The following is a 23,944-nucleotide window of genomic DNA, read 5'->3' as shown; positions in this document are numbered from 1 at the left end:
TCAGGAGGCACGGGGCGAGCAATTAAATGAGGGTCTCGGGCAACTTCAAAAGTTTACATTTTTAGAATTGGGAATGGGAGGCTGCTGATGAGACCCGCCTGATGTTAATGCGGGTTAAAAGACGGCAGAGCTGGTGAATTATTAATGCGGGGCAGGGATCGAGCATGAACGGAATAATTCATGGACAGAGAGGAGGGAGATTTCACCTCGCTCCCGCTCCTGGTATCACTGCGCTACCATGGGGTTTATGGGCGGGAAACGTTACACTCAGTGTCAGGGGAAGGTCCACCTAGAATTTGGCGCGGGGCGGTTTCTGTGTGGACGGTTTTAAATGACTGGAAGAAACAGTTACAATAGAAACAAGTGTGGGTAAGAACTCCAGTGGAAGTAAAAGTAGTCTAGATGGTCTCAGCCATTAATGTACGCTACTCAAGTCACACTACTGGTGGCTTTGATCTCAGAGATTGTCTGACTGCTTCTTTTAAATTTATGACATTTTTAAAAGAATTTTTAATTCACATCCTTTGCATGTAGACGTGATGATATAAATTGTTGAACATGCACACAAATAAAAGGTGTCCTTTTGTGTTAATTATTGGCAACATTAATGTCCAGTTCCCACCCAATACAGGCACAGAACACATGAAGCCAATAAGCAGCTAAATCAGTCTTTAATCTCACTCAAAGTGAGCATATCAGATCACTCAATTATAGTAAAAATAAAAAAGCAAAGACTTTTTTAAAATTGATATTGCTTATTAAAAATTACAAGTGCGCCTACTTTGTTCTTTTAAAGACCTTTTCAAAAAATACTACAAGTTACGTGGTTAATGAAGTTTCAAATGTTCCTGTTACCTCCTAAATTTACATGAAAACAGAACGCAGCACGGTGGAACAGCGGTCAGCACTGTTGCCTCACAGCTGGAAAGCCCTGGGTTTGAATCCATCTGGGGCTTTTCTGTGTGGAGTTTGCATGTTTTCCTCATGTCTGCCTGGGTTCTCCTCCCACGGATGGAGAGAAAGCAGGAGCGCTCTGAAGCATGATATATACTGTGTGTATGTAACACACTGGATAAAAGCTGTGTGTCGTTTCCAGTTCTGAAAGGTGAAATGCTGCAGGCCTGCATTCTTTTTAATGCCCAGCAGGGAGTGCCTCTGGCTGCAAAAGGAAGTTGGTCACACACACTGCTGTGGGACGACATCCCATCCTTCAACCAGCATTTGTTGCAAGTCAGCCAGAGTGGTCGTGTTGGTCACTCTGGCACAAACAGCACACATAAGCTGATCTCACCGTTCCATCCTCTCCACTCCCAAATTCTGGAGGTAGTTTCTAATAAACCCCACAGTGTTGATGACAAGCCTGATTGTCAGCACCTGGAGTTTGTCATGGGTGCAACCCATATACTCAACTCTGCTGCTCAACCCACAAATGCATTTTCTTTACAAATGTGGCTCCAATTAAGGGGAAATAAACAGGCTTTCAAACGGTACAAGTTTTATTGCCAAGAAGCATTGTTACAACAGAGAAATAATCTACCAAACACAAATGTCCTTATTTTTTGTGCTAAGTTTATGTTATATGTTTATAGTGTGGATAGCATTATTAGTTCAGTGCAGTCATGGCTGTCTGACATGCTGACATCAGACCTGTGATATCTGAATGGATAGAACAACACTGACTAAAATCACACATCTTTAAACTCTGAACAATGGAGGACAGCATCTCGATAAAGCAGAATCACAGTGGAAACAAGAAATGGGGAGGTAATATCCTGTGCTCGGGTGGTGTGGCAGCCAGTGGCACAGGAAGCACTGCATGTACAGAAAGGAGCGTATTCCACCGTGTTTCAGGAAATTCAGGATGGAAGTGTCATGCACTCAGGCAAGAAAGTGAAAGTGAAGAAGCTGGCTTCCAAAACAGGACGATGATCTAAAATGCTGATATGAGCAGCTACAGTTTTCTTTTTGAAACGTCATGAAAAAGCTCAGTGAGGACTTTTAATGTGGCCTCAAAGAGGGAGCTCATTACTTGTTACAATGTAACAGGAAGTAACAGTGTGGTCTGCATTTCACTTTACTCCTTTGATATGGTTATTTCAGCAGCACTGTGGGTCTTACACATGAGAGAATCTCTTAGCAGAAAACATCCTCACTGATCAATCACAGCACCTAGAGCTGACTAAACAACACAGACACAGAACAGCTTCTTCCAGGAATCGTAGGATCACCTGAAGCCATTTGGATGCCCTGTAACTGAGTATTACGGCTGCCTTGCGCTCAGGGCTTCAGCAATTTTTCATTAAGGAAAGATTATTGTTTGTCCCTGAGTCCGAATTATTTATTACAGTAGCGGTGCGGCTGCAGAAAGGAAGGAGTGGGAAGTCAAAGCTCAAGACAAGAGCGAGATGAGAGTGACGGAGGGGTCCCTGAGCAGCTGCTGCAGGAGGAAAATGAAGGAGGACGAGACTCGAGAGAGAAATGAGAAGACTGGTGGTGTAATAGCTATTGATTTATCAGCCATCTCCGCCAATGTCTCCCGCTAACGTTTGAGAGGAGGAGGAAGAAAGGAGGGAGAGAAGAAAAAAAAAAAACAGGAGGGAGTCGAGTTAGTGCACTTAAGTGAAGCTTGAGTACACTTAAGGGACGGCAACAATTTAATCGAGGGTTTGTGTTACATTCTGCCAGCTGTTGTAAGGACGACATTGAACTTTTTCCATCAACCTGTGGCATGCAAAGAGTGAAGAGGAGTGAGGGGGAGGAGGGAGTTTAACTTCAAGTACACCGAAAGAACAGCTTTCATAAAGTGAACAGCAGCAGGCCGTGAGGGTGCTTTTGTTGGTAGCAGCACTGCCATTTACTTACTGTCCAAAAGGTAGGCTTTCAGTTTAGCTTTCAAGATGTCTTAAGGGGTTAGCGCCAGTGTGAGGAAAAACAGAAGGAGAAGAGGAAGTCAAGCCAGGCCCTTTGAAACCCTCCACTCGCCCAGAACAACACCAGAGGGTGCACTGAGGGCCATATCAAATGACCACACTTATATTTTATTTTTGCATGTTGCGACACATCAGCTACAAATCACCTGTGCTTCATACTACGGTGGACAATTTTCTAATTATGCTAAGACTGCAGATGAATTTTCTTCCTCGCGGGCAGTCATATGTTTTAGCACATTCCAACACGGCAAAGGGACTCGACCTGCAGAGACTTGAAGTGTCATTCGGAGCAACTCAGAAAAGTCAAATGAATGTTACATGCTAATGCAGTTTCTAACGCTTTTAAAAGCAGTTTTGCAAAATCAAGGACACTTGTGATAAAGATTTATAATTTATTTATTAAATCAGTTTTCCACCAGTTAAGCGCTCACATTAGGTTGAAATGAGGGCAAAATATTGGCAGATATTAATTTAAAAACTCATAGGATTTGGATGTTTCCTATTATATTTGTAGTTAACTCTGTAACACCAAGTGTATCATATTTGATGCATGGGTTTTTGAGCCCTCTACATCATCCGTGTGATTTCATTTCCTGAAAAACCTGAATAAACTGCACAAAAATGCCCAATGTAGGACAAATTATACAAATGAAATCGTACATATACAAATTGATATTTAATTTCTTTTTGTTTTTTTAATTTCTCAGAAGGTTCAATAAACACTCCAGTTTAAAAAAAAGAAAAAAAGAAATTTCTGGTAATTATTTCTTTGTTCAGGCTTTACAGAATTAATGGGTGCAAAAAGACCAAAACCATTTAATTCAATGAGCCTAATTATCTGGAAGCAAAACAAAAGATCTGCAGCTTTGCAAATGTTGAACACTTGCTGAGTTTTTCAGCCTGATTCTTGTTGCACTGTCATCAAACAAAACAAGTCACATCTTTGGATGCCCTGGAAGACCGGATCACAGTTGTAGTGATTACTTTTAAGCAAAAGTGAGAAAAATTCACTGGTTAAAGACTTTTTTGTTGTTGTTGTTTTCTTTAACCAGAGAATGAAAATGTTTACATTTTTTTAACAACAACAAAAAAAAGGCAACATGTGAATCCTTATTGTTAGAAGGCTTTATGCTTTCAAGTAATTATCAAAAATGATCAGTTTATTCAGACTCAGCTCCATATTGTTACATACAAAACAGACATCACAATTTGAAAAAGAAAAATATCCAAGTTGGTCATTCAGTGAAGTGTCAGTGGTCAAACCACAAATCTAAGAATATGAAATAATGACTCCCCATCATTAAGCTAGTAAGAATTAAGCAAGAGTTTTGATTGACAATCAATCATTGAAAAGTTTTACACCACAAAATGCGGCGGCTTCATCAAATTGTCCTGTCATTTGTCCCGTCTCTCTCCCCTCAGCCCCAACCAATCGCAGCAGGTGACCGCCCCTCCCTGAGCCTGGTCATGTTGGAGGTTTCTTCCTGTTAAAAGAGAGTTTTTCTTTCCTACTGTCACCAAGTGCTGCTCATAGGGGGCCGTTCTGACTGTAGGTTTTCTCTGTAATTAATGTAGGATCTTTACCTTACAATATAAAGCACCGTGTGTCAACTGTTTGTTGATTTGACGCTATATAAATAAACTTGAAACTGAATACAGTGAAGATCTGAAGTGCTGATAAATTCGAAGACATTCTCTTGCTCTTAAGTGAATTAATCAGTATAATTTTAAAGACTGAACAGAGATCAGTTTGTTGAATAGTTGCAGCCCTACAATTGTAACAATGCATAGTTTGCTTTTGCTTCTTTATACAGACTAGTATAAAGAAGCAAAAGCAGACCAGTGAGACTCCACCACACCAGAGCACCAAGAAAAACCAAAGCACTGACAAAGCCAAGACAGGAAACATCCCACTCACCCTCAGCAGGGGCTGCTGGGAACTCACCATCCACGTTGTACACCTTGAGGCCAGCCAGGTGCTTGGCAGCGCGGGACTTGGAGGCAGAAAGCAACGCTGGGTTATGGACTGGAAAGTCACAGTAGTAGTGCTCTATGATGGCCAGAGCTGCCCGCTGAATACTGGAGAGGAAGACATGGGAGAATCAAAAGGAAGTTTAGGCCACGGGAAATGTTTGAGTTTGAAATTCAGGTAGCTTTGTGCCGGAGTGAGAGTTTGAGCTCTGAAATCGGAGAGGAGAACGTGAGAAACATTAGCCACGGGACGTTTTTCACTTGTAATACCAAAGACTAGAAAACACCTGCAGTAATTCTACAAGCCTTCCTGCTGAATACAAACGAACGGTGAAAAGGTAGAAGACCAAAGCAGAAGGAACCACCAGCCAAAAGACATTTTCTTTGAAAACTTTCTATGAGTGAAGAAAAACCCTTCTCGTACTTCTTGAGAATAGCAAGTACCATCGACATACAGCCCCCGGGGGGTGGGGGTGATATGGAACAGGCAGCGGCTCTAAAGGATGAACAGTGCAGCACTTGAAGCAAAAAAGATCTCTCAGTAATGCTTAATACCTTAGCGGAAATAATCCTTAAAGATATAAATAAGACTCAGAGAACAGAGTATCACTACACTTCTCAGCACATGTAGAAGAAAATGCAGGCTGTACAGGTGGACCCGCCGTGTTTATTTGAAAGAGAAATCAGCGCTTGGTGAATGATGAGATTGAAGAGAAGAAAAAAATACAGAAAACAGAATCAGTGAAAGGATTGGAAGCAGGATTAATTATAATACGTTATTACATTATTACATTCGTCAGAGCTAAAGAGTGTGACACTAAATCTGATTTCTGCTTCTTCTTGATGTCTCATTAACGCAATTTATTTTCTCTGCTCTTCATAGCAAATGCAAGATTTGAAAAGGAAGGGTGACGCACAGCCTGAAGGAAAAGATGAATTATGATGTGGAAAAAAAGAGAAGAAACAGACAAATTGAGATAGAAGAGACTTGGAGCGCTATTCACATTTATGCCTTTACATAATTGCTCATACTGTATCTTTTTGTAGGATGTAAATGGACTGGGATACGCGGACAAAAGCCTCAAGAACCAATTTCAGTCTAGTGAAAAACTTGCAGCTGCATATCTTCATGTCCATAAACACCCTCACACAAGACGGTGCTATGAGCTGCAGTGTGAAGGTTACCTTACAGGTGTTTAAGAGACCAACCAGGACAAAGGAAGTGATGTTTGAGGTTACAAGACAAAGAAAGACAGGAGAAGGCGTCACGAGTATGAAGGGGAAGGACTGAGTGAAGGCAGTCAGACACTGATGTGAGCGTGTCAGCAACCCAGATCCTGATCCTTTATACCGTGGATCACTAAGCATGCCAGGTCTTGTCTTTCATAACCCAACACTATAAAACCAACTGTACACAGGTAGAATATTTTCACATGTTATAAGTCATAAATCACTGGCTTAATAATAATATAGTTCCTATGTGCTCCTGGAAGCAAACTACCTTAGAGGAAATCTTCCTCCTGCAAACGAAAAGGTAAATCACGCCAAAATATCACTTACACAACACTGCAGCCTTTACCTGCAATACCAACAGTTTATGGTGGCCATGCTAATGCTAACTGACTGTAAGTACTATACACTGTTGCGTAATACCAACTTAGTTCACTGAATTTATGACTTTTATTCCAAAATGTGATCACAGATTGGCAGAAGTTTGACGGTTTTATGCGTAAACATTATAGCTGTCCGTCCATATTACAGTCAGCATGTTCTCTCTGTGCCTGCATGGCTTTGCTCCCACAGTCCAAAGACATGCTGGTGATTTTAAACAACCCTAATTTGGATAAGGAGTTACGAAAATGGAAGGATGACTTAAATGACTCAAATGGATTCACATGCTGATTAACTGACAGAAAACTGCAACTGCACTATTTTATAGACTTCAGTGGCTTTTTACTCGTTTTCTTTGCTGTAAAAAAGGTCTGACTGACTCTCACCGGTCTTAGTCCCGATGAAGGCGACTAATTACGAAGGCAGAATAACAAGAACCCACTGAGCACCACCTAGACACCTTTACATTTTCATTAGTTAAATGTTACATATGATAACTTTGAAGCATTAAGTCACAGTCTACACAGGGATTGAACACTGTAACAACTCTATAGCAACACTATAAGCTCAGTTTCATGACCTGCATTTGGCTAAAAGGACGGCAGATGCTGACTGCTGTTAACTAACCCACAATAAGACTTTCCTGCTAAACACTGGACTCTTTTCACTCTGTGTGTGGATGCACTCAGAGATGTGTGAGCCATCCTGTGTTCTGTGTCATTCTTTAGTCCACATGGAGAGCTAATTTAATAAACACAAACAACAACACATGCTAGACAGCATGCGCTTCCTATTATCCCAAAGGAGGATCGCAGCATGAATACGACTCACTGATGAAAGCTCTTCCAGACGCTTTCTGACATTTTGTAACGTTTCTGCCAACCATACATTAAGTGATGGGTCATTTGCTATATTAAAGAGAGCTGGAAACCACCCAGGCAGCATTAAAAAGTCATTCATTGTTAACGCTTAGCCGTCTGATGACAGTCACATGTATGAGTGCTGACAGTGACATCATGACAGACGCAGAGTATTAGGAACGATGTTTAGATTGGTTTTTGGACTACTTTCCCTAGGCAGTATTATTAGTATACATTTTCACTGGTATGCAGATGATACCCTGCTTTATCTGTCCATGAAGACGTCAATTAGTTTAAACTGCAGGAATGTCTTAAAGACATAAAGGCCTGGATGAAAATTCAGATAAAACTGGATTCAGGAGACAGACACCCTCTCTATTTTTAAGGTTAGGCTTAAAACTTTCCTTTTTGGTATGTTTTATAGTTAGGGCTGGATCAGGTGACCCTTAACCCTCTCTTAGTTATGCTGCTATAGGCCTAGGCTGCTGTGGGGTTCCTATGATGCACCGAGTGTTTATTTTTCACTCACCTCTTTTCACTCTCTCTCCGTTAATACACCACTCTGCATTTAATCATTAGTTATTATTAATCTCTGGCTCTCTTCCACAGTGTGCCTTTTGTCCTGTCTCTCTCCCCTCAGCCCAACCAGTCGCAGCAGATGACTGCCCCTCCCTGAGCCTGGTTCTGCTGGAGGTTTCTTCCTGTTTAAAGGGAGTTTTTCCTTCTCACTGTCGCCAAGTGCTGCTTATAGGTAGTCTGATTGTTGGGTTTTCTCTGTAATTACCGTTTGAGCTCTACCTTACGATATAAAGTGCCCTGAGGCAACTGTTTATTGTGATTTGGTGCTGTATAAATGAAACTGAACTGAACTTCCATTAACACTAATCTCACTGAGACCTTTAAAAACAGAACCGGTTTTACTGAGGTAAGGTGATAACTAAAGGGTGCATAGCTAAAATTACTCAAAAAAAAAGAAGGATCTTTAAAATAACAAGCATGGTCTCACCAGTTTCCTAATCAAACAAGCTTAATGTTCTTTCCATGTATTGAAGGATTCGTGCAGTTTCACTTTGCTGATTTGTTTGCCCGGCGGCACAGTGGTGCAGTGATCACAGCAGGTCAGTTAAGAAAATGAGATAAATGGACTTACACATCACTGGGAAGTAATGACATCATTATTGACTGTCTGATCATTTTCTGTGAATAACACCCTGTCATATCCACTTCTAATAATTTGGGACTAAGACAGCACCGTGCCTGTGTTTGTTCGGGATTTCTGTTTGCATGCTGCTATCCAGGATCTGTGAGCCGGAGTGTCCTGGAAACAGACACAAAGACGAAAGCTTGGCGTACAGGCCCATCACAGACATGTGAGTAATTCTGACCCTAACAAGCAGAGAATTAATGACCCTAAAAACCCTCAAGACCAGAAATACGACAAACGTCTGTATCTAATTATAGAAACAGGTGTTAGTGTCACATGCCATTTCTAAAATTTAGGAAAGCTTGTGGATTTACAGCTTATTCCAAAGATTTCGGCAACAGATAATCTGTAGAAAAACAAATAAATCACAGGTTGTTGATTATTTAGCAAGAGTGGAGTCAGCGCTTAATTCTGCCAAAGGGGCAGCAGGGAGCGTGATAACACCCAGACAGCACTCTCTTACATTAAGCATTCAGAGCCACAGCAGACCGCACCATTGTTTAGCTGTAACTTACATAAATACTGAGTCAATCCCTGCCTCTGCCCAAGTTTAATCAATTATTAAGCCGAGCAAATATGACGCAAAGCAATTCAAACCGAGCAACTCAACTGGCCGACAGAGCAAACAGAATGCAAACTCAGAGGAGGAAATTAAGAGCATTTTCTTCCAGCTTTGCAGTTCAATCATAAACCAGGTGATTGATCATTGATCCGATGCACAGGAATGACCAGTTAGGGAATGTAAACTGGGAAGTGTCCCAGCTGTGAATGCGTTTAACCCACACCTCTCTCAGCACTGCTGTAAGGAAAACACTCCACATTCGACTTGTCCAGTCGAAGAAAGGAACAAAAAAAAGGCTCCGCTGGCCCTCAGATTGGCATCAAAGGCAGACAGAAACAAGCCATCAGGGCCTCACGGCCCAGGGTAGGGTCCTCATTATGATAAGGCTGAGGATGGATGCCAGAAAAGCAGGAATGTGAGCAGCAGCCACCCCCAGTTAATAGAGAACATACATGAGAGATTGGCTGAGAAAACATAACACCCACTTGTGTGTCTGGGTATGATGCGCTGTTCGTGTTTGTGGCGACGTGTGCACAAATCTGTCATTCGCATGTATATGGCGCAATTAGCCGTGCACATACAGGCATGTCTCTGTTTGCGTGTGGCTGTGTGTGTCAGGCTGACCAGATGCCGAGCTGCAGTCTGTAGGGAGCCCTAATTAGCTGAGTGTTTACAGTCACAGACGGACAACAGAGCGAGGCTGGGCCTGCTGCCGGCTGAACCGGGATGAATGGCGCAGCTTACAAAGGACGACACCCCCAAGGCAACCAGCGTGCACACCACTCCAATACACACTTAAACTTGTCTGGTCTGTTCCTACCAATCCAAATCCATTTTCATGTTTTTCCACATTTATTACTTTTCTTTATATATATAGTTTGCCCTGCCTTGACAGAAATGTTCAAACTGACATAGTTTAAATCACCAAAAATACAAAAATGCAAACAATTTTACAAGTTCTGTGATGCTGTTGTGGACTACCTGGGCCTTGGACAATCATAGTGAGAGCTTGGTTTGCGTTGCCAGCACTAAGTCTGACTTGGCCAATTTGATTTAAAACTTTTAGGGACATAATATCTAGGTGCAGCCAAGGGGCAGAGGGCATTGAGCTCATCTCTGGTTTTCGCAGATGATGTGTTTCTATTGGCTTCATTGAATAATGATCTCCAGCTCACACTGGGGTGGGTTGCAGCAGAGTTTGAACTGAATGGAATGAGAATTAGCACCGCCAAGTAGGGGAAATTTGCAATAATGATATGTATGATGCTACAGAACCATAAAAGTATTTCCATATAGATAATTGGGGGGTAAATGAGAACCACTGTGCTTTGGTGGAGGTTGTTGAAGCTTGTTTTTAGGTAATAAACAGTCATTGAGGCTGACATGCTGCTCTCACTATCAGACATGTCTGGGCTTATCTCATCGTGAGCATTAGGGACCATAAAACGCATGGTGTTGCTATATCATTGATATTGCAATATAACATTTTTAGATTACATAAAAATTTATACTGATATTATCACTGACAATATGATATGACATAGCCCTAACTCCAAGTCTGAGGCTGTAGAAAAATGGTGGCATGCCCACTCCATGTTTGGAAGGAGTTGCTTCCCCAAAGAGTGCAAGTAGCTTGCTGTCTTGTTCACAAGTGAGTGAAGGAAGGAGTCTGAGATTGACAGCTAGATTGGTACAGTGATGTGGACGCTGTACCAGTCTGTTGTGGGGTAGAGCGAGCTGAGAGTGAAAGCTGTCAATTTACGTTCCTGCCCTCACTCGTGTCCACGAGCTGAGGGCAGTGAATGAGAATGAGAGATTGTCTCTTGGCTGGAGGAAGAAGAAGAGCTGGAGGAGGGAGAGGGAGGTCTGGGCATCTCTGCTGTGCCTACAACCCAGATCTGGATGTGGATGGATGGATGAATGGATGGATGGACGGACAGCATGTTTCAATGCAAAGTGCCTCATTTTGTTAGTTACCTGTTTCCTGTGCCTCTTGATGTAATTTTGGAACAATGGCGCCAAAACTGATTAATTTTAGCAAATCAAATAATCGTTATTCAGGTAGATCAAATATTTGTGCCCTTTGGGGAACTCTCAAAGTATCCAAACAGCAACATAGCGCCTCCTGTGACAAATAACCTCTTAAATAACACATACAGAAATATTAAATATGTTATTAACTGGCTATTGGTGAGCCAGATAAGCATGAATGCTAAAGCAAGTCAGACATTCTATTTGCTCCATTTTGATGTATGGATTTACTGCAGTTATTTCTGTATTGTGTGGATTTTGGCTGCAGAATTAAAGGATCTCAAACGTATCTTAAATATTGTGAGGCTGGATGTGAACATACCCACTGGCAAAACATGTAGGAAGAAATAAACCTTAAAATGTAAGAGCAGATACGGTGTATGGATAGTATTTCATCCATCCGGCCATAAAAAAAAGCCCTATCCATAAATCCATCAGGTTTTATTAGATACCCAAAAGCAAGAGGGTATGTCAGACTGAGGGCTGTGTATTGATAGCAGAGAGCGACGGGAGAGCTGCTGTGTTTGGCTAAAAATGGACTCTTCCTGTTTTTACTCAGAGACGACAAAGCCATAAAAATCTGGTTGGTCTTGTCTGTTCTTTCCTGCGCGCACACACACCTTCTCTTTCTTCCTTTCCCACATTCTACCATTCATCAACGCTACCTTTCCATTAACTATTAATCCCTTGTTCTCTATTCTCCCTTTCACTCCCCGCTGTAGATTTCTCCTTGCTCCAGTCTCCTGGGTCTTTCCGAGGTACTCCGCCCTCTGTCTGCAGCTCTTTTCTGAGGAGTTTCCTCTCTGAAGTCTTCCCCACCCTCTCCTTTTTCTCCTCCTGGCATGATTTTCTCTCCCCATCAGCCACTTTGTCTACGCGCCTTTTTATATCTACGTTTTTTTCGTCTCTGCTTTAATAATCACTTTCACTCTCGATGTGTTCCTCACACTTTTCCTTTAGGCACATTCCTCTCTTTCTTGACTTTCCTGTGACTTTCCTACATGAACTCCTTCCTGCCATCTCTGTGCATGTAAGCAGCCATTACCCTCTCATTTTCCCACCTCTCTCACTCGAGGTGTCCCAGTTTCTGTCCTTTCTTCTGCCTTCATCTCGCCCACATGTACTTCTTCTGTTTCCCCTGTATTCATCTCCCCTTGATCTCCTCCTCTTTCTTCTGTTTGCTAGCACAAAGTCACTAAATCTCACAAAGTTGTTGACTTTTTGATTCTTATCAGAAATAGCAAACCATTTTTAAATTTGCTGTGCTTCTTACCTGAGCTGCCCCAGGTTGTAGTGCCTCGTCTCGCCATCCGTGGAGCGCGTGATGCACACAGAGAAGCACGGCTGAAGCTGCCGGAGTTCCAGCAGGACGATGGCCAGGTAGTGGATGAAGAGCAGAGCATCCACAAGCGACACGGCGTACTGCACGATACCCTGGTAGTTGTCATCCTGCGAACAGTCGTGTTTTTTGGGGACCATTTGTAACCAATTCACTAAAAACATGTGCGGTAAACACACTTCTAATAAAAGTATCTGCACGTGCCAACACATTTCCAAGTAAAGAATGTGTGTAAAATAGTCCTGAAGGGATAAAACAGGAGTTCATACACATGTAAGACTAGATGTAGAGCGTATAAATATTTAGCCGCATTTCAAAGGACGGCTTTTCAGCCCCTCTCAGTGTGTGTTCCTACAAACATTCTCAATAAGGGACTTACAAGGATTTTAAATTGCGGCTCACAGAGTAAACACACAACACTGGGGAAATCAAATATCTGTGTTTTGACTATGATTTTGTTGAGCTTCAGAAGGCATTAAAAATGAATGTGACTGCAGTATATGAGACATTTCCTACTATGCTACTAGAATCTTTGTTTCTCCCTGTGTGTGCAGCATTACCTGAAATTTCATTCACACTTATAGTTGAAGTTATTACATTTCACGAATGTAACGCCCTCTTTTGGCTCACCTTTGATTCGAGTATCCTGACTCCATAGAAGAGCCAATAGGAGATCACAAAGAGCAGCACCAGCACTGCAAGCAGCGCCCGGAATACATAGACCCTTGGGAGTCCCGCCCGCGCTGGCCTGAAGAAGAGCGCCCAGACAGCCAGCAGCAGTATGAGCAGCTTGAAGGCCACAGAGATGAAGAGGCCCTCGCAGGCCGTCCCACAGGTCTTTAGGTTCTCTGGCCAGAGGATGTGGGGGAGCACCAGAAAGGCCAGCGGCGTGAAGAACACCAGCAGGCCTAAAATTATCGCAAGGGTCCGGGCGAAGTAACGGCGGCAGTCGAGCCCCACGCTATCCTCCAGGTCCTTTGTGATGCGAACAATGTCCTCCTGAGAGAGGCTGTGCTCTGATGTGCCCGTGACGGCTGTGGTGGTCTCACCCCAGTTGTCATCCTGTGAAAAAAGGGAGGAAACCGATTTCAGACAACTGGTGCATCCCAGTTCCCTTATTTCATAATCAATCACATCTTGATCTTCAGTGAACCCCAAATTCAATCCCATCAGCTGTCATAAAGAACATTCCAGTGTCTTATTTCAGCTCAGCGCTCATTAAGCAGGGACCCCTGAGGAGACAGACACACACACACACACACAGACATAGTGTAATAAATCAAGCTTTTACATTTTACATGTTCCAGATTCACTCTCTTATGAACAGGAGTGGATATATATTAAAGTCTAATTCATACGCTGTGGTTCTGTCCATCATTACACAGTTTCTGGTCTGAAACAGAAATCCCAAACACACATCTGCTGTTGAGGAATGATTTGAAACACAGTCTTCAAAGATCACTCAAAAGCCAGTGCTCCGGATTCCTCTCATAGTCCAAACTCGTGTCTGTTGGGCTGACTGGTGATTCTAACTTGGCTGTGGGTGTACTGGTTAACATAAAGTGCTGAAAGTGCAGAGAATAAAGTGCTGTATGAACGTATGCTTAAACATGTCTTGTAGTCTAAAATGTGCATCAGCTGAAAAGAAAGAGAGATTCTTTCCAAGCATGTGAGAAAGAAAGGAATTAAAAATGGGAAGTGGAAAAAAAGCAAACAGACCAAGCTGCCAACTGGGCTACACGCTGACGTCTGGGCCTGACTGCATCCGCAGATAATGATGGTCAGCAGTGTCAGAGCAGAGCTGCTAGAACAACAAAGATAAGAACTCTTTATACCGCAGTCATAACAAGCCTCTAATGTGAGCTGCTGAGTGCTGCCCCAGATAGTAAAAAAGGGCAGATGATGAACTGCCATCAGCTACAAGAAAATTCAACAACAGATTTACCCCCATCAGCCAAAAATACTGCTCCTAATATGCAATATAATGCATATTTATAAAGTCCTATTTTTGGGATCATATCAATAATCGCAAAGAGACGCACTGTGAACAATTAGACTGAGGGGGCTGAGAGGAGGAAGATGATGCACTGGAGCAGAGCGTCCCACTGCACTGGCGTCAGGGTTAAAACAGCAGAGATGAAGCAGAACAATGGCAGGACCCGGGCAGTGTGCTCAGGTCATCTTTGATACCACAAAAAAGCTCATCTGTATACTGATATATTAATAACACAGGATCTGCATCCACATGCAGAACGTAGGAAGAAAAATGAACCAAAGAGGCAGTCCCAGCTCTTTCAGAATTTTATAATTACACTAAATTGGAGAAAAAGTTGGACGCGTTAAATATAAGCAATATTCCAACAGTACATCCATATCAGATAATAAGGAAAGTATGGAAGGAAGGAAGGAAGGTCCACTTTAAATGTTTAGGTCTGCAGTAGGAACACTGGATGACAGATGAAAATCATGGGCAGACCCAACTCAAATATTTTTATTTTAATATGAAAGTCTGTATTTTGCAATAGAAATGAGTACAAGCCATAAATGATCAGCTTTAAAAATGATGCAACCAGGTGTATTTTTAGTACTACTATTAGTCGTAGGAGATGTCCCCAGCATGTGGTTTTCCACACTTTGATGTGCCAAAGTGCTCATTAGTACTTTAACACTGTCTGCAGTCAACCATTATGACTAAAACATATGATGAGCACTAAACCTAAATGTAATGGAATAAATCAGCTCTCCATTATATTCCGTATCAGTTATTCCTAAAAACTGCAAACAGCACTACTGAAACACCTGCTTACTCTAGTAGAGTAGATCACCTCTATGCATCAATTTTAAATATTTAACTCGAGATTTAAAGGAGATTAACAGACCACAGTACAAAACCCATAACACAACATGCACACAACCATTAATAAAACAAGTTTCAGTCCACTCAATTGGAGTGCAGATTGTTTGTGGAACAGTTGAAGCCACTTCATTAATAATGAAAGAAGCGGACTGGAGAGCCCTCAGCTTCTCCGCAGAGACTTGTGCAACAGGCCTTTAATTCACATGAAGCAATTATCCCCAGCTGAGATCTGAATAAGCTAAATTCATTATTTTCTCCTTGTGCTAGCAGAGACAGGAGCACCGCTAAAAGGGGAGGGGCAAGCTGGAGCTTCACAAATCATACCTGGACACACTGAGACAGACACGCAGCAGCACAGGCGATAACACAAGGGAGCTTTAATTTTTAAAAGTTTCAGTGTCTGAATGAGGAAATATATAACAACTCATCCATGCTGAGTGGAGTATAGAGCATCTTATTCCTGTCTGACCTCGCTCTAGCTGAAGCCAAGCATGCTGTGTATGTGTGTGTTTGAGAGGAAGGGAATCAATAGGCATTAGCTGTGAGAAAGAGTGCCTCTCTAACCACAGCGTACTTCGACAACACCCGGGGGAAAACATGAATCACAGCTTCTCATGCCTCACGCCTGTTATACACTCATCACTCGCTGCCCTTGCTTCGAGGCCCTGAATCACACACACACACACACACACACACACTGCGTAAATGACTCCATCAAGAACTCGATCATCATATACCTCCAATCGGAAAAGGAAAAACAGATGTTTTTCCACTTTTCTTCCCGGCTTCATAGACAAGTTTGTTAAATTGTTAATCAGCAATAAAATAAAAATAAAATTGGCATTAATTATCAGGCTTATCTTTAAAGTTTCAGCAAGACCTCCTCCACATTCCACTCAGCAGGCTCACAGCTACCAAAATGTGGGACTGTATTCATGCTGGATGCCTCTGACTATACCTGGGCTTTCCCTCTGCCAGCATGACTAAAAATAGACATCAGTGACCCACATTTCATCATGGGATTAACCAATCACCACAGGCTGATCTGGTTCAGTACCAGCAGCCTTGCAGGAGGCCCAGGCTCATTCATCTTATGAAAATGGGTGAAACAGAGAGGAACAGTGAGATGAGAGGGGGAACAAAGAGGGAGGAGGAAAAGGGCAGGAGCATGACAGAAATGTTCAACAACAGGAAAGCCAATTAAAAGAGGAAAGGAATTGATCCAGAGAGGCAGGCAAAGTCAGGCCAGTTCAAGGGCCAAAGATGATTGCTGCGCAGAGAGACCGACAAATCTTCCATTCACGACTACATACACACACGACCTGACAAGAACACTTGTCAGGTCTGCTCTTGTCCTCCATTTGTAGTGATTTATTCGACCCAGATGAGGTTTTATAAGCAATTCCTGCGATGACGAAAACATCTGAGGTGACGTGTTCTCACAGACTACTCAGCAGCAGAGGAAGAGATGCCAGGCTTCAAACATTTACTCTGCAAATATAACTTAACCCATTACGCTCTGAGCTACTTTAAAATAAAATTTGTGTCAGCAATAGTAATAGCAACAGTGAGGCCATAATGAAACAACCAACTCATGGTAGAGTTCTGAAACTTGATTGTCCCAAACAACAGAACAGAGTGAGATCTGGAAACCTCTGGGGGAAAAAAAAGATGACATTTTTATTTTTAGCCAATCAAAATCATGTGTGGACACTGCCCTCACCCCATCCATTCAACCTCTATCTAAATCCAGGTCATGGGGCCAGCAGTTTAAGCTGAGATGACCAGATCACACTCTTCCCAGCCACCACCTCCAACTATTCCAAGAGGAGACCAAAGCATTTCTAAGCCAGCAGAGAAGCAGACTCCTTCCAGCGTGAGCTTGGGTCACAAACCACAGTGATAGGTGAAGTTAAGAAAGTAGACATGTTGGTCTTCATGCTCTCGTTACCACAACTTGTGAACCAGACTTCCAGATTCCAAACTCCTCAACTTGAGGCAACTCATTCCCAACCCAAAGTCAGCGATCTGTCACAAATTTCCTTAAAATATTGTGATATAATTCTGAGGTTATGTCGCCCACCCATAATTGTCAGCCCACATCATCCACAAAAAGCAGAGACCTTCTGGCTCGTACTCCCAAACTTCAGCTGTAGCCGGCCCCATTCCTTCCTATCAGGTTCTTCTCCACCGGCAGGCTGAGCAGGTCACAGCTGTGAGTCTGTCATCCTGTGGTCAAACACTCTCTTATTTCAACATCTTGGACCGCAGCTGGTAACGGTAGTCCTTGTTCTGCTTTGGAAATCTGTAGCACACAGTAGGGCCACCCTCACCAGAACTTGTTTAGGTGCCAAAACTCCAAATTCACCCAGACAGTAGAGCAGAACAACCGACACAGACCCTGCATGCAGTTCAAGACGGCGGGTTGGTAGGTGTGTACATTAGGTGGAATGAGTGGAGAGGCAGCTGATCTTCACAAAGCTTTAATTTTTTTGTGACTGGAAATTTATGAACCATTCATAAAACCATGACTAAAGAGAGCAAGAAAATTACACTCAGAAAATTATAGGGAAAAAAAAAAAAACAGCACTAATTTAGCACTAAGGCATCCATAACAGCAAATCTTGAGGAAATCACCCTCTTCACCAGATTCCACCCAGCAAAAAGCTGAGGAGAGGCGCTCTGAGAAGCGTGGCAGGTGCGTCAGATGCAGACTCCGCATTCAAAGCATTTTCTTTGATAAGAGAAATTTATTGGTGAGGCTGCAAACTAAGTGCAACACGATACAGTCGCTTCTGAGCTTTAAACACACCCAAAGAGACTGATCTGAACTGCACAAAGGCACTTATTTGCATGCATCATATTGCATTACTGAACTGCTGCGCTCAAAAGGCCTCTGGGGTGTATTTGATGAAAAATTGTGTGACAGTTCCAGCTGTTTTTTGCCAAAGTAGCGGCTCTGGGTGAGACAGCAACTCATTTCTGCTATTAAAGTGGGAGAAACCAACATATTCTGCACCTGCAGAAATTCTTTAGAGCTCAAATAACTGGCGTAAGCTCTCAACTCACAAAAGTACACAGAGACGTGCAGCCTGCCAGCTCACTAATAGACTAAACCCTGAGCCGCGTTCCCTTTACGCTCATAAACACAAGTAGCGGTATAGTTAAGAAATGCCTAGCCTGATAACACAGCTCAGAAAACACTGTGTGTATTTTACACAGGTGTATATAGATAGATAGATAGATAGATAGATATATATATATATAGCACGCTTGCATGCTTGTCAGCTAGCGTGCATTTACAAAGCTTTCACTTGAGTATTTTCTGCCTTCTTTTGTCCACCAGTGTATAAATAACAGCTATTGTTTCCCACAGTAAATCAAATGCTCACTAAAAGCCTGTTTTCTGTTCAGCTCTAAGTGGGCAGCAAACAAAACCCCTCACTCAGGGCAGGAACAAGTGCACTCTACTTACTCCTGGGAGGCAAGGTGTGTGTGTGTGTGTGTGTGGGTGGGTGGGTGTGTGTGTGTGTGTAAAATATAGCAACAAGCTGTCCCAAAGAGCTCTTCACAGCCATTTAAAACCTCCTTTGTTTAAAGCGCGGACGGCGCGTACAGCTGCCAAGAACCTGTCTGGACAAGGAAGCAAAGCACTTAAAGTTTCTTTGGCTAATTCGCAGGATAGAGGAGGGAGTGTGAGACAATGGGAGACTGACAGCTGAGCGGCACATGAAAAAAGAGGCAAATTGCCGTATGGTTCAATGGATTACACACAAAAATATCAGGTAATCGTGAGGGAGAGTCCACAGAACCGAGTGTGACTACGATCTAGTTTTACAGTGGAACCGAGTGCAGAAACGTGACTCAAAGAGGCCTCTCCCCACCCCAAAAGTGACAGCGTCAGTCAGTTAGGTTAACAAAAAGTACGCCACAGATTCAGGTATATGCGAGATACAAATAAGGCTACCTTAACTAACAGCTACCTTCACCTGCTGGTTCAAAGGTTGCCTTTAAAGCAGTCATAGCAAAGCTCTAAAAAGCTGCATTTACCCCTCCATCCACGTCCACAGAGCACCAACCAGACCCAATAAACACTGGTAAACACAAGTCAGACAAAGAGCCACATATTATCCTCAGGAGCTGCTGGAGATCAAACACAGAGGTCAGTATTTGACTGAGATTCATCAGAAACACAAATGAATGCGAGAGTCGCTCCAAAACGGCTAGATGTGTTTGCCTGACCTGAACTGGCAATTAACAATTTCCCCCACGCCACTGGGGGAAAAATAAAAATAACTAAGAATCACTATAACTATAATAGAAAAATAACTAGTCACATTTCACCACTTAGTTATCTAGTTAAAAAAAAATAAACCAGCTGAATGCCTCTCAGGTCTCAGAGCTCTTTTCATCGAGTGAATTCATCTTTTACTTTTGGTTTTTAATCACTCTCCCTCGTCCCTTTCTTTCCCTCTTCCAGTAGCAGAACAATTTAGAGTTCCCACAGTTACTGCGGTTCTTGCTGTCATGGCCGGGGAGGAAACGGACGAGGAAGGACTCACATGAAGGACTCCAGAAGCAAACATAACTAAAAAGGGGATTTATTTCAACGGGGAAACACAAATACAAAAACCTTGGAAGGGAGGCACAGGGAGACGAAGGGCAGGCACAGGGAACACAGGAACATGCGGGCACAAAACATCAACGACGCAACAGAGAACAAAACAAAACTGAGGGCTTAAGTACACACTGGGTAATCAGGGCAAGAGGAAACAGCAGGGAACAACAGGTGAGGCAAATGAAACTAATTACACAGGGGAAGCAAAGCTGAACGCAAAGCACAGGAAAACCAGACTGTCAAAATAAACAGGAAGTGACAAACCAAGGAACATACTGACTAAACACGGGGAACAGGCACAGACTCAGGACAGAGACGCAGACATATCACAACACTAGGAAATAAACTAACAAAACGCTGGGCCAACGGCCCAGGACATGACAGTACCCCCCCCTCAAAGGCCGGCTCCCGACGGCCAAAACCAGAAAACAAAACCAGACAAGGGCGGGAGGCGGGGGACCAGGAGGGAGGGCCCGAAACAAAAACCAAGACAGGGAGCAAAACAGAAATCACAGGGCGTGAACAAAACAAAAACACAGGACCAGAACAAAAGGCGACGGCACAAGGCCGGAGACAGTCCAAAACAGGGGGTCGAAACAAGGAACAGTCCAGGAGCTAAGACAAAAAAAAAAAAACAGCAGGGGAAAAAACAGTCCACAGTTCAGGGGAGTCAGTGGGAAATCCAAAAACAAAAAACACACAGTTCAGGAGGCCGCAGAGGCCAAGGGCCCACAAAGCAAAATCCCAACGAGGGAGGCCGACCGCGCTCCCAGCGGCGGCGGCGACGAGGACGAGAAGGAATCACTGGAGGCCGACCGCGCTCCCAGCGGCGGCGGCGACGAGGACGAGGGGGAGTCACTGGAGGCCGACCGCGCTCCCAGCGGCGGCGGCGACGAGGACGAGGGGGAGTCACTGGAGGCCGACCGCGCTCCCAGCGGCGGCGGCGACGACGAGGGGGAGTCACTGGAGGCCGACCGCGCTCCCAGCGGCGGCGGCGACGACGAGGGGGAGTCACTGGAGGCCGACCGCGCTCCCAGCGGTGGCGGCGACGAGGAGGGGTCACCGGAGGCCGACCGCGGGGCGTGCGGCGGCGGCGACGGGGAGCAGACACTGGAGGCCGACCGCGGGGCATGCGGCGGCGGAGAAGGGCGACCCCGGGCTCTGGTGGGGAACCCTCGGGTGACGTGGAGCGCTCGGACTGAGCAGAGACCCCCACCGGCTCGGACTGAGCGGGACCCCCTGGCTCGGAGCGCTCGGACTGAGCGGAGACCCCCATCGGCTCGGACTGAGCGGGACCCTCGTGCGCGGAGCGCTCGGACTGAGCGGAGACCCCCATCGGCTCGGACTGAGCGGGACCCTCTGGCGCGGAGTGCTCGGACTGAGCGGGACCCCCTGGCTCGGACTGAGCGGAGACCCCCATCGGCTCGGACTGAGCGGGACCCTCTGGCGCGGAGCGCTCGGACTGAGCGGAGACCCCCATCGGCTCGGACTGAGCGGGACCCTCTGGCGCGGAGCGCTCGGACTGAGCGGGACCCTCTGGCGTGGAGCGCTCGGACTGAGCGGAGACCCCCATCGGCTCGGACTGAGCGGGGCCCTCTGGCGCGGAGTGCTCGGACTGAGCGGAGACCCCCATCGGCTTGGAGTGAGCTGAGCCCATGGGCTGAACGGGGCCTACATAGTGAGGCACCGGATGCGTAGGCTGGGACCGCGGAACAGGGCACACTGCTGCTTTATTGAGCAGCAGGGGCTGCTCGAGGAATAGCAGAGGTGCAGGGGACTGCGTGGAAGCAGGCCGGGAGACGACTGGCTGCGTGGAAGCAGGCCGGGAGACGACTGGCTGCGTGGAAGCAGGCCGGGAGACGACTGGCTGCGTGGAAGCAGGCCGGGAGACGACTGGCTGCGTGGAAGCAGGCCGGGAGACGACTGGCTGCGTGGAAGCAGGCCGGGAGACGACTGGCTGCGTGGAAGCAGGCCGGGAGACGACTGGCTGCGTGGAAGCAGGCCGGGAGACGACTGGCTGCGTGGAAGCAGGCCGGGAGACGACTGGCTGCGTGGAAGCAGGCCGGGAGACGACTGGCTGCGTGGAAGCAGGCCGGGAGACGACTGGCTGCGTGGAAGCAGGCCGGGAGACGACTGGCTGCGTGGAAGCAGGCCGGGAGCCAGAGAGAGCGGGCTGTGAGCTAGGGAGATCTGGCTGCGTGGAAACAGACCGAGAGCTAGGGAGATCTGGCTGCGTGGAAACAGACCGAGAGCTAGGGAGATCTGGCTGCGTGGAAACAGACCGAGAGCTAGGGAGATCTGGCTGCGTGGAAACAGACCGAGAGCTAGGGAGATCTGGCTGCGTGGAAACAGACCGAGAGCTAGGGAGATCTGGCTGCGTGGAAACAGACCGAGAGCTAGGGAGATCTGGCTGCGTGGAGACAGACCGAGAGCTAGGGAGATCTGGCTGCGTGGAGACAGACCGAGAGCTAGGGAGATCTGGCTGCGTGGAGACAGACCGAGAGCTAGGGAGATCTGGCTGCGTGGAGACAGACCGAGAGCTAGGGAGATCTGGCTGCGTGGAGACAGACCGAGAGCTAGGGAGATCTGGCTGCGTGGAGACAGACCGAGAGCTAGGGAGATCTGGCTGCGTGGAGACAGACCGAGAGCTAGGGAGATCTGGCTGCGTGGAAACAGACCGAGAGCTAGGGAGATCTGGCTGCGTGGAGACAGACCGAGAGCTAGGGAGATCTGGCTGTGTGGAGACAGACCGAGAGCTCGCTGACACTGGGGCCTGAGAGGGAGCTGACACTACTGGAGCTACAGAAGGAGCAGGAGCTGAGGGAACTGGGACCAAAACCGAAGGAACTAAGACAGGGGCTGAGGGAACTGACTGAGAGGGCACTGAAACAGCTGACACTGGGGACCGAGGAAGAGTTACTGGAGCTGACTGAAGGCGAGGGAGAGCGACTGGAGCTAGAGCTGACTGAGACCCTGCTGCTGCAGCTAACACAGAAAACCGATGCGAAGGCTTGGACCTGGTTGCCCCCACCCGCGGAACAGGAACGGGTGCAGAGGTCAGCCCGTCCGTGGCTGCCCCCACCCGCGGAACAGGTACGGGTGCAGAGGTCAGCCCGTCCGTGGCTGCCCCCACCCGCGGAACAGGTACGGGTGCAGGGGGAGCTGGAACCAAGGGAGCGGGAGCAGGGTGAGCAGAGGGAGCTGGAGCTAACTGAGGGGTCTGAGACTGCGACTGAGGAGGAGCTGGAGCTACAGCTGACTGGGAACACTGCGACTGACGAGGAGCTGGAGCTACAGCTGACTGGGAACACTGCGACTGAGGAGGAGCTGGAGCTACAGCTGACTGGGAACACTGCGACTGAGGAGGAGCTGGAGCTACAGCTGACTGGGAACACTGCGACTGAGGAGGAGCTGGAGCTACAGCTGACTGGGAACACTGCGACTGAGGAGGAGCTGGAGCTACAGCTGACTGGGAACACTGCGACTGAGGAGGAGCTGGAGCTACAGCTGACTGGGAACACTGCGACTGAGGAGGAGCTGGAGCTACAGCTGACTGGGAACACTGCGACTGAGGAGGAGCTGGAGCTACAGCTGACTGGGAACACTGCGACTGAGGAGGAGCTGGAGCTACAGCTGACTGGGAACACTGCGACTGAGGAGGAGCTGGAGCTACAGCTGACTGGGAACACTGCGACTGAGGAGGAGCTGGAGCTACAGCTGACTGGGAACACTGCGACTGAGGAGGAGCTGGAGCTACAGCTGACTGGGAACACTGCGACTGAGGAGGAGCTGGAGCTACAGCTGACTGGGAACACTGCGACTGAGGAGGAGCTGACACTGGAGGAACTGACACTGGAGGAACTGACAGAGTGCTAGGGTGAACAGACATTAGGGAAACCGACTGAAGGCTAGAGGGGCCTGAGTACGTCAAAACTGGCCGCGTGGAAGCAGGCCGGGAGAC

At 45.9% G+C, this 23,944-nt stretch overlaps 1 protein-coding gene across 6 annotated transcripts in view; it reads right to left on the bottom strand.

The window, feature by feature from the left end:
- LOC115795504 (vang-like protein 1) overlaps positions 1 to 23,944 on the bottom strand; it is a 65,483-nt gene that overhangs the window by 3,729 nt on the left and 37,810 nt on the right. For 3 of the 6 annotated variants that reach the window (XM_030751465.1, XM_030751499.1, XM_030751481.1), the window contains 3 exons: positions 13,139 to 13,570; positions 12,443 to 12,618; positions 4,849 to 5,009 (listed from right to left, as the gene is read on the bottom strand). In XM_030751465.1, the coding sequence (XP_030607325.1) occupies positions 4,849 to 5,009; positions 12,443 to 12,618; positions 13,139 to 13,570 (769 nt within the window). Of the gene's footprint in view, positions 1 to 4,848; positions 5,010 to 12,442; positions 12,619 to 13,138; positions 13,571 to 16,102; positions 16,441 to 23,944 lie in introns of those variants that run through there. The other 3 variants (XM_030751486.1, XM_030751491.1, XM_030751473.1) reach the window with 3 other exon arrangements.

Source organism: Archocentrus centrarchus, chromosome 2 (genome assembly GCF_007364275.1).
Source record: "Archocentrus centrarchus isolate MPI-CPG fArcCen1 chromosome 2, fArcCen1, whole genome shotgun sequence".
Lineage (NCBI taxonomy): Eukaryota > Metazoa > Chordata > Actinopteri > Cichliformes > Cichlidae > Archocentrus > Archocentrus centrarchus.
The sequence above is the reverse complement of the archived record's forward strand: the minus strand, read 5'-3'. Positions and strand labels throughout refer to the sequence as shown.